This window comes from Pagrus major, chromosome 16, assembly GCF_040436345.1.
Source record: "Pagrus major chromosome 16, Pma_NU_1.0".
Classification (NCBI taxonomy): Eukaryota; Metazoa; Chordata; class Actinopteri; order Spariformes; family Sparidae; genus Pagrus; species Pagrus major.
In genome coordinates, this window is record NC_133230.1 from 2,355,436 (window position 1) to 2,369,948 (window position 14,513).

A 14,513-nucleotide genomic window follows, 5' to 3' on the forward strand; every position below is an offset into this window, starting at 1 on the left:
GATTAACTCGACTTTTTAATCATCATTTTCACAAATATGGGCAAATCAGCATGAAGATATTGACACATGTGATGTGATGGCACTTCTTTAGGTCGCTACTTTTAAATGAACAATTCAATAATATAAAATTAAAATAAAGTAATACAAAAATAAAATAAAGTGAGATAAAATGAAATAAAATAATACAAAATAAAATAAAACAAAATGATATGAAATAAAACACTTGTTTGTTTGATGATGTTTACTGTGTTGTTGTGCAACTACAAGTGGAATATAATAAAGTATATTTACTGAAATACTGAACTTTACTTGTGTATTTCAATTTTTAGGCTACTTTACGTACTTTTACTAATTTACATCTTTTTACATTGCTTAATACAAAATATAAATCAACTAATAAAGTATGCATTTTATAGGTTAAACTCCACAGCAGTATATAAAGTACTTTCAAGATAATTATCTCCACCTTTACCAGCTGCAACATTAGTGACACTCAGAATTTCATGCATCAATGTTTGAAATACAAACATTAAAAGTTTGTTTGTTTTTTGCAGTAATAATTCCTCCCATTCATACTCAACATTTAAGATCTCTTCTAAATGAGGAGTAACATCTAGGAACTGTCAGCTTATTCTCATGCCAATGTAGGAGAAAAACTTCATATAAATTAATGTATTAATCACTTCAGATTAATAAAGCACTCGTGAATAGGAGCACCACCTCCGTTCTTTTATCTCTGACTAATCCGGAGGAAATTAATCAAATTCGACTAGACAAGGGTAACTTTAATCAATATCAATTTATTCAAATCAATTTCAAATCAATTTATTTAATCTCATTACTGCAGTAGTGGCTTCTACACACAGTTACCATTGGTTCTCCACAGTAAAACAAACCTCCAGACAACAACATATGGTTAAATATATTTATTTTCATTTAAATAAATGAGATGGCAACTAAACAACATTAACAGGTAACAGAAAGATGTTGAGTCTGTAATGACTAATGTAATGAGTTTATGAATGAAATATGGGCGGATGGTGAAATTGCAGGTAGGGTGAAAGCAGTTAAATATTAAGAGAATAGTTTAATGCTAACAGAGCCCTGACCAGCGTATCATACGCTCTGCTGAGAAGGTGATTGGCTGCAACCTTCCATCCCTTCAGGACCTGCACAGCTCCAGGGCTCTGAGGCGTGCAGGTAGGATTGTGGCCGACCCCTCCCATCCCGGTCACAGACTTTTTGACACTCTCCCCTCTGGCAGGAGGCTGCGGTCCATCAGGACCAAAACCTCCCGCCACATGAACAGTTTCTTCCCCTCTGTAGTTGGGATCCTTAAGTCCCGGGACCCCCACTGACACTGACACGGACTCTTGCACTCAAACCCACCACCGCCCTTGAAGTCTTTGCATTACATTAATGCAGAATTTGTACATATTTTATTTTTCATATTTATCATAGTCACTGTTTGTTTATTGTTTATTGTCTTCAATGTATTCACCTTATTCACCTAGACAAATTCCTTGTTGGTGTAAAATCCTTCTTGGCAATAAATCTGTTTCTGATTCTGACCAAATTTCTCCTGAACTTAAAGAATCTTCTTTAATTGGAAACTGCTCACGCCTTTTCTTAAACAGCCTGTCGCTGTAACGTCTTTGTTAATGATGATGGAGATGATGAAGGGGATGACGATGATGATGGTCTTCTTCATTCGCTCTGAGTGGTGATTCTTAGGCTCTGACTGATAAACAACTTTAACTTATTATTATTAGAATCCAAGTCTAAAACTCACAGAAACAAACTAAAACTAAACTAAAATTTTAATGTTTCAAATCGTGTTTCACCTTTCCCAGAATGTCACCATGGCTTAATGTGGACTGTCTTAAACACAAATCACATAAATCATTAAAACATTAAGTATACGGCTTCTCACCTGTGTGGACCCTCATGTGACGAGTTAAGTGAGGACGAAGCACGAAAGCCTTCCCACAAATATCACAGGTAAAAGGCTTCTCACCTGTGTGGAATCTCATGTGTCGATTTAATTCAGTACAAGATTTGAAAGTCTTCCCACAGATGTTGCAAGTATACGGCTTCTCACCTGTGTGGATTCGCATGTGGAATGTTAAGTGAGCACTTCGGGTGAAAGTCTTCCCACATGTTTGGCAAGTATATGGCTTCTCACCAGTGTGGATTCTCATGTGAACTGTTAAGTTACTGCTGTCCTTGAAAGTCTTCCCACATGTTTTGCAAGTATACGGTTTCTCACCTGTGTGGGTTCTCATGTGGACTGTTAAGTGAGTACTTCGGGTGAAAGTCTTCCCACATGTTTTGCAAGTATACGGCTTGTCACCTGTGTGGGTTCTCATGTGAACTGTTAAGTTACTGTTTTGATTGAAAGTCTTCCCACATGTTTGGCAAGAATATGGTGTCTCACTTGTGTGGGTTCTCATGTGGACTTTTAAGTAAGTACTTCGGCTGAAAGCTTTCCCACATGTTTTGCAAGTATACGGCTTCTCACCTGTGTGGGTTCGCATGTGAACTCTCAAGTGAGCAGGACACTTGAAATCTTTCCCACATGTTTGGCAAGAATGCGGCTTCTCACCTGTGTGGGTTCTTAGGTGTGCATTCAATAGGGACTTAAACTTAAAAGCCTTTCCACATGTGTCACATTTGAAAGACTTTTTACCTGGGTGAGTGTTATGGTGAATGTCTGATGAGGTAGAGTTTTTTGCATTATCACTGTGACTTTTGCTTCCGTGATGTCTTTTCTTTTGTTTTGGCTCTCCATCTCCAGCTGATCCTGAATCTCCATGTTTTTCTCCTTTCTGATCTTGGCTCTCAGCTACATGAGAGTTGTTAGAGAGGAGCTGGTGGTCACTTTTTGGTTCTGCTTCACTGTTGTCACTTTCCTCATAAGTTGGAGTCAACATGACGGTATCCGTCTCAACCTTCAGTACAAGCTGCTCTCCCTCCCGACTGGTGCAGAGTTCCTCCTGTTCCTCTTTAATCTCTGGAGGCTCTGGGTCCTCTTGGTCCAGACTGGAGTTCCTCTCCTGGTTACAAACCTGCTGGTCAGCGAGAACCTCCTCCTCCTTACAGACATGTTGCTGTGGGAGCTCTGGAGGGACAGAGAACAAAAGGCAGAGATTATTTAATCAACCAATCAACCTTTATTTGTAGTAACTTGTATTATGTAAACCTGAGCACATTTCAATTCATCCTCAAATATGCATGTTCTTCTTCAGAAACAGCAACTGAACAGCAACTGAACAGCATGCTCAGAGGTGAGTGCACTTCTCTGAGTGGTGATTAGCACCGGTATGAGTCTCGTCCCTCTTGTTTGTAGCATGTAGGAGTGCATTTCCTGCTCGTTATCAATAAAATGGGCAGTCCTTGCTTCACGTAGGACTCTGTGGCCTGTGAAGTCCATCCATCGCAGGTGAGCACAACTCTCTCTGCAGACTGGAGCGATCCTCCACCTTTCCTCTCGTCTCATCATAAAGAGCTGGAATAGCTTCTTCTGTGAAACATGTCCTGCTCTGTGTTTCATACCTTGGTTCCAGTGTTTGTAGCATTTGGCAAAAAACATAATTTTCCTTGTTATTAATGTTATGAATGTAAAATCTACATTTTTCCCAATAGTTTCCAGCTCATCTGACCCACTGACTCAAAATCAATGCCGACATGTCTTTATAATAGGTTCAATGAGACACACCTCTTTCTGTTGAGTTTTAGTGCTCCTGGTATTGTTCTGAACGTTTTGTGTGTAAAATCAGCATTTTTTGAGTGGAGTTTGGCTGCGGTCTTCTATAGAACGGAGCCCAGCCGTGCAGCGGGCACTCAGAACCTCCGGAGTCCCGGAGTGGAATGAACCAACACGAGGGAAACACTCGTCTGTTCGCTCCGTGTAGTGAAACGTGGCTGCGATGCATATCTCCCCCTCTATGGCCACTCCAGGGCTCTGAACATTAGTGTTGTTAAAATAATAAACTTGTCCTCACCTGTCCTGTGTAACTTTACTTGGGGTTTCCAGCAGATATCCAGCAGGACGCGCTGCCGATCGATCTCTTCCTCGTACTGGACGATAGTTGTTTTAAACACTCGGAATATTTCTTCAGCAGCAGCAGTTAGTCGCTCGTTGACAAACTCTCTCAAACTCTCAACTGAACTCATTGTTCTTTAATTACTAATTCAATAATGAGCTGCGCTGTGACTCAGTACCGTCTTCCACTTCGTTCATTACACACAGGCAGCTAATGCTGCTAGCTGCTACTGTTTACTTCCGCTGGGTGTCACGCTGTTAAGCTCCGACGGGGGAAGTGCGGAGGCTTTTATTTCCGCTTCAGACTCAACACATTTTATTCAGAACCTGTTTAAAACATATCTGACTACACTTTTAAACTTCAATAAATAATTTGGACAAAAAATGTTGTCCAGTTGCTAAGCAAACTCCCCAAAACTTTTATACATTCATTTATATTAATTTAATTAACTATATTTAACACCATTCTTATACTGTTTTTACACAGTGTGTTTACACTATGTTTGTTGTACTCCTTGTATTAAGGTGTAGATCTACTCTGCTTAATCCCACAAAGAAATGTGCCACTCTTTTCTAAACTGCTACTTTCGACTAACAGCTTACTTTTTGGTTACTTACATGGAAGCTACTGGAAAAACTACAAAGATTTAACATACAAATGTTTATAGAAAAGCATGACACGAGGAGCGATAATAAGTGGGACACATGAGACTGATTAACTTGACTTTTTAATCATCATTTTCACAAATATGGGCAAATCAGCATGAAGATATTGACACATAAACATATTGTGACATCGTCTCAAAGTGAAATTGTACACATTCAGCTTTCAGCTCATCATTTCTCCTGTGTATATTGAGCCTCTGTAGTTTTTCAAGTATTTAATTTCAAGTTAAAGTTCTGGAATTATGCATGAAACACTAGAACTGAATCACCTCCAACATATTTCGCAAATACAAAGCTACTCGCCTGTACATGTCCTCAAATGTCTCTTCAAAGCAGACTGATCAGAGAAACTTTTCCCCCAGGTCTTTCAAAATTATGGCTTCTCACCAGTGTGGGTTCTCATGTGACGAGTTAAGTGAGCACTTCGGCCAAAAGCTTTCCCACATGTTTTGCAAGTATATGGCTTCTCACCAGTGTGGATTCTCATGTGGACTGTTAAGTGAGCACTTCGGCTGAAAGCTTTCCCACATGTTTTGCAAGCATACGGCTTCTCACCAGTGTGGATTGCCATGTGCAGATTCAATTCACCACGAGTCTTGAAAGTCTTCCCACATGTTTGGCAAGAAAACGGCTTCTCACCTGTGTGGATTCTCATGTGGACTGTTAAGCGAGCACTTCGGCTGAAAGCTTTCCCACATGTTTTGCAAGCATACGGCTTCTCACCAGTGTGGATTGCCATGTGCAGAGTCAATTCACCACGACTCTTGAAAGTCTTCCCACATGTTTGGCAAGAATACGGCTTCTCACCTGTGTGGGTTCTCATGTGGACTGTTAAGGGTGAATTTAGGCTGAAAGCTTTCCCACATATTTTGCAAGAAAATGGTTTCTCACCTGTGTGGGTTCTCATGTGAACTCTTAAGGATTCACTTCGGCTGAAAGCTTTCCCACATGTTTGGCAAGAATAAGGCTTCTCACCTGTGTGGGTTCTCATGTGGACTGTTAAATGAGCACTTTGGCTGAAAGCTTTCCCACATGTTTTGCAAGTATACGGCTTCTCACCTGTGTGGATTGTCATGTGCAGATTCAATACACCACGACTCCTGAAAGCTTTCCCACATGTTTGGCAAGAATAAGGCATCTCACCAGTGTGGGTTGTCATATGGACCGTTAAGGATGAATTTAGGGTGAAAGTCTTCCCACATGTTTTGCAAGAATACGGTTTCTCACCTCTGTGGATTCTCATGTGAACTGTTAAGGATTCACTTCGGCTGAAAGCTTTTCCACATGTTTGGCAAGAATAAGGCTTCTCACCTCTGTGGGTTCTCATGTGGACTGTTAAGTGACCAGGACACCTGAAAGTCTTCCCACATGTTTGGCAAGAATAAGGCTTCTCACCTCTGTGGGTTCTTAGGTGTGTATTCAATCGGGATGAGAACTTAAAAGCCTTTCCACATGTGCCACATTTGAAAGACTTTTTACCTGGTTGAATGTTATGCCGAATGTCTGATGAGGTAGAGTTTTTTGCATTATCACTGTGTCTTTTGCTTCCTTGATGTCTTTTCTTTTGTTTTGGCTCTCCATCTCCAGCTGATCCTGAATCTCCATGTTTTCCTCCTTTCTGATCTTGGCTCTCAGCTACATGAGAGGTGTTAGAGAGGAGCTGGTGGTCACTTTTTGGTTCTGCTGCACTGTGGTCGCTTTCCTCATAAGTTGGAGTCAACATGACGGTATCCGTCTCAACCTTCAGTACAAGCTGCTCTCCCTCCCGACTGGTGCAGAGTTCCTCCTGTTCCTCTTTAATCTCTGGAGGCTCTGGGTCCTCTTGGTCCAGACTGGAGTTCCTCTCCTGGTTACAGACCTGCTGGTCAGCGAGAACCTCCTCCTCCTTACAGACATGTTGCTGTGGGAGCTCTGGAGGGACAGAAAACAAAAGGCAGAGATTATTTAATCAACCAATCAACCTTTATTTGTAGTAACTTGTATTATGTAAACCTGAGCACATTTCAATTCATCCTCAAATATGCATGTTCTTCTTCAGGAACAGCAACTGAAGAGCAACTGAACAGCAACTGAACAGCATGCTCAGAGGTGAGTGCACTTATCTGAGTGGTGATTAGCACCGGGATGAGTCTCGTGCATCCCTCTTGTTTGTATTATGTAGGAGTGCGTTTCCCACTCGTTATCAATAAAATGGGCAGTCCTTGCTTTACGTAGGACTCTGTGGCCCGTGAAGTCCATCCATCGCAGGTGAACACAATTCTCTATGCAGACTGGAGCGATCCTCCAACTTTCCTCTCGTCTCATCATAAAGAGCTGGAAAAGCTTCTTCTGTGAAATATTTTCTGCTCTGTATTTCATACCTTGCTTCCAGTGTTTGTAGAATTTGGCAAAAAACATCATTTTCCTTGTTGTTAATGTTTTGAATGTAAAATCTTAAAAAGCTGACCTCACGCTGAGTTCGGGCTGAATATCAACATACTCTGCAGACTGTTTGACGAGCAGGCTGTATGACAGTGTCCACAGGTTTGACATCGACTTGGCGCCAGCTTAATAGCGATGTTTACAGCTGGGACCGATGCCTTTAAGTGACCATTTGAACGGAGTGTGGAATGAAAGAAATACTCGATGATAACGAGTGTCACAAGTTGACCTGGACGCTGCTCTCGAGCCACTCGGCGTGAACAAATGCCTCAGACTGTTCCACCCATGAGCTGTCTGTAAGTACAGACATTCACGACAAAGATATCAGACCGACAACATGCACTTTTGGACGATTTATTGACAGTTGCGTTTTTGGGTTTTTTTTGGACAGGCATCGATACAGTCACCTATACTGTCACTATGTGGTCTGTAGCGTTCGTTGTGAAGTGGCTCACGGGTCGCAGACCCCGGCATCTCCGTGTGAAATGGTGGTGTTGAAGCCACGTCAATATTATTATACATATACATGACTTGGATCGATGAGCAGGGAATGTTTTTCCTGGTCAGCGGACAGGGCCGAGGACCCCTCTCGAGACCCCCGCCAGTTAAAATGAACACCAGTTAAACCGTCACACCGGAGTGGAATGAACCAACACGAGGGAAACACTCGTCTGTTCGCTCCATGTAGTGAAACGTGGCTGCGATGCATATCTCCCCCTCTATGGCCACTCCAGGGCTCTGAACATTAGTGTTGTTAAACTAATAAACTTGTCCTCACCTGTCCTGTGTAACTTTACTTGGGGTTTCCAGCAGATATCCAGCAGGACGCGCTGCCGATCGATCTCTTCCTCGTACTGGACGATAGTTGTTTTAAACACTCGGAATATTTCTTCAGCAGCAGCAGTTAGTCGCTCGTTGACAAACTCTCTCAAACTCTCAACTGAACTCATTGTTCTTTAATTACTAATTCAATAATGAGCTGCGCTGTGACTCAGTACCGTCTTCCACTTCGTTCATTACACACAGGCAGCTAATGCTGCTAGCTGCTATAGTTTACTTCCGCTGGGTGTCACGCTGTTAAGCTCCGACGGGGGAAGTGCGGAGGCTTTTATTTCCGCTTCAGACTCAACACATTTTATTCAGAACCTGTTTAAAACATATCTGACTACACTTTTAAACTTCAATAAATAATTTGGACAAAAATGTTGTCCAGTTGCTAAGCAAACTCCAAAATACTTTTATACATTTATTTATATTAATTTAATTAACTATATTTAACACCATTTTTATACTGTTTTTACACAGTGTGGTTACACTATGTTTGTTGTACTCCTTGTATTAAGGTGTAGATCTACTCTGCTTAATCCCACAAAGAAATGTGTCACTCTTTTCTAAACTGCTACTTTGGACTAACAGCTTACTTTTTGGTTACTTACATGGAAGCTACTGGAAAAACTACAAGTATTTAACATATAAATGTTTATAGAAAAGCATGACACGAGGAGCGATAATAAGTGGGACACATGAGACTGATTAACTTGACCTTTTAATCATCATTTTCACAAATATGGGCAAATCAGCATGAAAATATTGACACAAACATATTGTGACATCGTCTCAATGGGAAATTGTACACATTCAGCTTTCAGCTCATCATTTCTCCTGTGTATATTGAGCCTCTGAGGATTTTTCAAGTATATAATTTCAAGTTAAAGTTCTGCAATTATGCATGAAACACTAGAACTGAATCACCTCCAACATATTTCACAAATACAAAGCTACTCGCCTGTACGTGTCCTCAAATGTCTCTTCAAAGCGACTGATCAGAGAAACTTTTCCCCCCAGGTCTTTCAAAATTATGGCTTCTCACCCGTGTGGATTCTCATGTGGACTCTTAAGTAATCACTTCGGTTGAAAGCTTTCCCACATGTTTTGCAAGAATACGGTTTCTCGCCAGTGTGGGTTCTAATGTGGGCTCTTAAGTGATCACTTCGGTTGAAAGCTTTCCCACATGTTTTGCAAGAATACGGTTTCTCACCTGTGTGGGTTCTCATGTGCAGATTCAATTCAAAACGAGTCTTGAAAGCTTTCCCACATGTTTTGCAAGAATAAGGCTTCTCACCAGTGTGGGTTCTCAAGTGGGCTGTTAAGTGATCACTTCGGGTGAAAGTCTTCCCACATGTTTGGCAAGAAAACAGTTTCTCACCAGTGTGGATTCTCATGTGCAAATTCAATTCAACACAAGTCCTGAAAGCTTTCCCACATGTGTTGCAAGAATAAGGCTTCTCACCAGTGTGGATTCTCATGTGGACTGTTAAGGATTCACTTCGGCTGAAATCTTTCCCACACGTTTTGCAAGAATAAGGCTTCTCACCTGTGTGGGTTCTCATGTGGACTGTTAAGTTTGCACTTTGGCTGAAATCTTTCCCACACGTTTTGCAAGTATACGGTTTCTCACCAGTGTGGATTATCATGTGCCGATTCACTTTACTACAAGTCTTGAAAGCTTTCCCACATGTTTGGCAAGAATAAGGCTTCTCACCTGTGTGGGTTCTTAGGTGAGCATTCAATCGGGACGCAAACTTAAAAGCCTTTCCACATGTGTCACATTTGAAAGACTTTTTACCTGGGTGAGTGTTATGGTGAATGTCTGATGAGGTAGAGTTTTCTGCATCATCACTGTGACTTTTGCTTCTGTAATGTCTTTTCTTTTGTTTTGGCTCTCCATCTCCAGCTGATCCTGAATCTCCATGTTTTCCTCCTTTCTGATCTTGGCTCTCAGCTACATGAGAGTTGTTGGAGAGGAGCTGGTGGTCACTTTTTGGTTCTGCTTCACTGTGGTCACTTTCCTCATAAGTTGGAGTCAACATGACGGTATCCGTCTCAACCTTCAGTACAAGCTGCTCTCCCTCCCGACTGGTGCAGAGTTCCTCCTGTTCCTCTTTAATCTCTGGAGGCTCTGGGTCCTCTTGGTCCAGACTGGAGTTCCTCTCCTGGTTACAAACCTGCTGGTCAGTGAGAACCTCCTCCTCCTTACAGACATGTTGCTGTGGGAGCTCTGGAGGGACAGAGAACAAAAGGCAGAGATTATTTAATCAACCAATCAACCTTTATTTGTAGTAACTTGTATTATGTAAACCTGAGCACATTTCAATTCATCCTCAAATATGCATGTTCTTCTTCAGGAACAGCAACTGAACAGCAACTGAACAGCAACTGAACAGCAACTGAACAGCATGCTCAGAGGTGAGTGCACTTCTCTGAGTGGTGATTAGCACCGGTATGAGTCTCGTCCCTCTTGTTTGTAGTATGTAGGAGTGCGTTTCCCACTCGTTATCAATAAAATGGGCAGTCCTTGCTTCACGTGTGGCCCGTGAAGTCCATCCATCGCAGGTGAGCACAATTCTCTCTGCAGACTGGAGCGATCCTCCACCTTTCCTCTCGTCTCATCATAAAGAGCTGGAAAAGCTTCTTCTGTGAAATATTTTCTGCTCTGTGTTTCATACCTTGGTTCCAGTGTTTGTAGCATTTGGCAAAAACCATCATTTTCTTTGCCATGAATGTTTTGAATGTTAAATCTAAATTTGTTGTCAATAACTTCCAGGTCATCTGACCAATTGACTCCAAACCAATGCCAAATTGTATTAATACACTGGGTGATTAGGACACACCTCGTTATATGGATTTTAGTGCTACTTATATTAATGTTTTGACTGTAAAATCTACATTTTTCCCAATAGTTTCCTGCTCATCTGACCCACTGTCTCAAAATCAATGCCGACATGTCTTCATAATAGGTTCAATGAGACACACCTCTTTCTGTTGAGTTTCAGTGCTCCTCATATTTCTCTGAACGTTTTGTGTGTAAAATCGGCATTTTTTGAGTGGAGTTTGGCTGCGGTCTTCTATAGAACGGAGCCCAGCCGTGCAGCGGGCACTCAGAACCTCCGGAGTCCCGGAGTGGAATGAACCAACACGAGGGAAACACTCGTCTGTTCGCTCCGTGTAGTGAAACGTGGCTGCGATGCATATCTCCCCCTCTATGGCCACTCCAGGGCTCTGAACATTAGTGTTGTTAAAATAATAAACTTGTCCTCACCTGTCCTGTGTAACTTTACTTGGGGTTTCCAGCAGATATCCAGCAGGACGCGCTGCCGATCGATCTCTTCCTCGTACTGGACGATAGTTGTTTTAAACACTCGGAATATTTCTTCAGCAGCAGCAGTTAGTCGCTCGTTGACAAACTCTCTCAAACTCTCAACTGAACTCATTGTTCTTTAATTACTAATTCAATAATGAGCTGCGCTGTGACTCAGTACCGTCTTCCACTTCGTTCATTACACACAGGCAGCTAATGCTGCTAGCTGCTACTGTTTACTTCCGCTGGGTGTCACGCTGTTAAGCTCCGACGGGGGAAGTGCGGAGGCTTTTATTTCCGCTTCAGACTCAACACATTTTATTCAGAACCTGTTTAAAACATATCTGACTACACTTTTAAACTTCATTAAATAATTTGGATAAAAAATGTTGTCCTGTTGCTAAGCAAACTCCCCAAAACTTTTATACATTTATTTATATGAATTTAATTAACTATATTTAACACCATTTTTATACTGTTTTTAAACAGTGTGTTTACACTATGTTTGTTGTACTCCATGTATTAAGGTGTAGATCTACTCTGCTTAATTCCACAAAGAAATGTGTCACTCTTTTCTAAACTGCTACTTTGAACTAACAGCTTACTTTTTGGTTACTTACATGGAAACTAATGGAAAAACTACAAGTATTTAACATATAGATGTTTATAGAAAAGCATGACACGAGGAGCGATAATAAGTGGGACACATGAGACCGATTAACTCGACTTTTTAATCATCATTTTCACAGATGTGGGCAAATCAGCATGAAGATATTGACACAAACATATTGTGACATCTTCTCAAAGTGAAATTGTACACATTCAGCTTTTAGCTCATCATTTCTCCTGTGTATATTGAGCCTCTGAGGATTTTTCAAGTATATAATTTCAAGTTAAAGTTCTGCAATTATGAATGAAACACTAGAACGGAATCACATCCAACATATGTCGCAAATACAAAGCTACTCGCCCGTACGTGTCCTCAAATGTCTTTTCAAAGCAGACTGATCAGAGAAACTTTTCCTCCAGGTCTTTCAAAATTATGGCTTCTCACCTGTGTGGGTTCTCATGTGGACTGTTAAGTCACAACTTCGAGTGAAAGTCTTCCCACATGTTTGGCAAGTATATGGTTTCTCACCTGTGTGGGTTCTCATTTGGACTGTTAAGAGAGTACTGTGGCTGAAAGCTTTCCCATATGTTTTGCAAGTATATGGCTTCTCACCAGTGTGGATTCTCATGTGACGAGTTAAGTGAGTACTGTGGCTGAAAGCTTTCCCACATGTTTCGCAAGTATACGGCTTCTCACCAGTGTGGATTCTCATGTGCCGATTCAATTCAACACGAGTCTTGAAACCTTTCCCACATGTTTTGCAAGAATACGGCTTCTCACCTGTGTGGGTTCTCATGTGGACTGTTAAGTCAGCACTTCGAGTGAAAGCTTTCCCACATGTTTTGCAAGTATACGGCTTCTCACCTGTGTGGAAACTCATGTGCTGATTCAATTCACCACGAGTCTTGAAAGTCTTCCCACATGTGTTGCAAGAATACGGTTTCTCACCTGTGTGGGTTCTCATGTGGACTGTTAAGTGAGCACGACACCTGAAATCTTTCCCACATGTTTTGCAAGTATAAGGCTTCTCACCTGTGTGGATTCTCATGTGGACTGTTAAGTGAACACTTCGGCTGAAAGCTTTCCCACATGTTTGGCAAGAATAAGGCTTCTCACCTGTGTGGGTTCTTACGTGTGTATTCAATAGGGACTTAATCTTAAAAGCCTTTCCACATGTGTCACATTTGAAAGACTTTTTACCTGGGTGAGTGTTATGGTGAATGTCTGATGAGGTAGAGTTTTTTGCATCATCACTGTGACTTTTGCTTCCCTGATGTCTTTTCTTTTGTTTTGGCTCTCCATCTCCAGCTGATCCTGAATCTCCATGTTTTCCTCCTTTCTGATCTTGGCTCTCAGCTACATGAGAGTTGTTAGAGAGGAGCTGGTGGTCACTTTTTGGTTCTGCTTCACTGTTGTCACTTTCCTCATAAGTTGGGGTAAACATGACGGCATCCGTCTCAACCTTCACTACAAGCTGCTCTCCCTCCCAACTGGTGCAGAGTTCCTCCTGTTCCTCTTTAATCTCTGGAGGCTCTGGGTCCTCTTGGTCCAGACTGGAGTTCCTCTCCTGGTTACAAACCTGCTGGTCAGCGAGAACCTCCTCCTCCTTACAGACATGTTGCTGTGGGAGCTCTGGAGGGACAGAGAACGAAAGGCAGAGATTATTTAATCAACCAATCAACCTTTATTTGTTGTAACTTGTATTATGTAAACCTGAGCACATTTCAATTCATCCTCAAATATGCATGTTCTTCTTCAGGAACAGCAACTGAACAGCAACTGAACAGCATGCTCAGAGGTGAGTGCACTTCTCTGAGTGGTGATTAGCACCGGGATGAGTCTCCTGCATCCCTCTTGTTTGTAGTTTGTAGGAGTGCGTTTCCCGCTCGTTATCAATAAAATGGGCAGTCCTTGGTTCACGTAGGACTCTGTGGCCCGTGAAGTCCATCCATCGCAGGTGAGCACAATTCTCTCTGCAGACTGGAGCGATCCTCCACCTTTCCTCTCGTCTCATCATAAAGAGCTGGAATAGCTTCTTCTGTGAAATATTTTCTGCTCTGTATTTCATACCTTTGTTCCAGTGTTTGTACCATTTGGCAAAAAACATAATTTTCCTTGTTATTAATGTTTTGAATGTAAAATCTAGGACACACCTTGTTAAATGGATTTTAGTGCTCCTTATATTTGTCATGAATGTTTTGAATGTAAAATCTACATTTTTCACAATAGTTTCCAGCTCATTTGACCCACTGACTCAAAATCAATGCCGACATGTCTTCATAATAGGTTCAATGAGACACACCTCTTTCTGTTGAGTTTTAGTGCTCCTCGTATTGTTCTGAACGTTTTGTGTGTAAAATCAGCATTTTTTGAGTGGAGTTTGGCTGCGGTCTTCTATAGAACGGAGCCCAGCCGTGCAGCGGGCACTCAGAACCTCCGGAGTCCCGGAGTGGAATGAACCAACACGAGGGAAACACTCGTCTGTTCGCTCCGTGTAGTGAAACGTGGCTGCGATGCATATCTCCCCCTCTATGGCCACTCCAGGGCTCTGAACATTAGTGTTGTTAAAATAATAAACTTGTCCTCACCTGTCCTGTGTAACTTTACTTGGGGTTTCCAGCAGATATCCAGCA

The 14,513-nt window shown here is 41.8% G+C and overlaps 2 protein-coding genes across 2 annotated transcripts in view; both read right to left on the reverse strand.

Moving 5' to 3' along the window:
• The window catches only part of LOC141010205 (uncharacterized), a 39,236-nt gene extending 34,951 nt beyond the window's left edge, over window positions 1–4,285 (reverse strand). The window contains exons 1-2 of the mRNA XM_073483080.1: window positions 4,005–4,285; window positions 1,918–3,121 (exon numbers count right to left, since the gene is read on the reverse strand). Of these exons, the coding sequence (XP_073339181.1) occupies window positions 1,918–3,121; window positions 4,005–4,176 (1,376 nt within the window). The 5' untranslated portion in view covers window positions 4,177–4,285. The remainder of the gene's footprint in view (window positions 1–1,917; window positions 3,122–4,004) is intronic.
• Window positions 4,286–4,760: 475 nt separating this feature from the next.
• On the reverse strand, window positions 4,761–13,510 carry LOC141010324 (uncharacterized). Its single transcript, XM_073483206.1, has 3 exons — window positions 13,081–13,510; window positions 9,759–10,190; window positions 4,761–6,622 (listed from the first exon to the last, which is right to left on the reverse strand). Exons 1-3 carry the CDS (start codon window positions 13,322–13,324, stop codon window positions 5,085–5,087), a joined length of 2,214 nt encoding a protein of 737 aa, XP_073339307.1. The 5' UTR covers window positions 13,325–13,510; the 3' UTR covers window positions 4,761–5,084.
• Window positions 13,511–14,513: the final 1,003 nt, after the last annotated feature.

Coding starts and splice junctions, on each gene's coding strand:
- LOC141010324 (XM_073483206.1), bottom strand. CDS start 13,324: ATGTTTACCCCAACTTATGAGGAAAGTGACAACAGTGAAGCAGAACCA. Junction 10,191..13,080: donor TCACCATAACACTCACCCAG/GTAAAAAGTCTT, acceptor CTGTCCCTCCAG/AGCTCCCACAGCAACATGTC. Junction 6,623..9,758: donor TCACCATAACACTCACCCAG/GTAAAAAGTCTT, acceptor CTGTCCCTCCAG/AGCTCCCACAGCAACATGTC.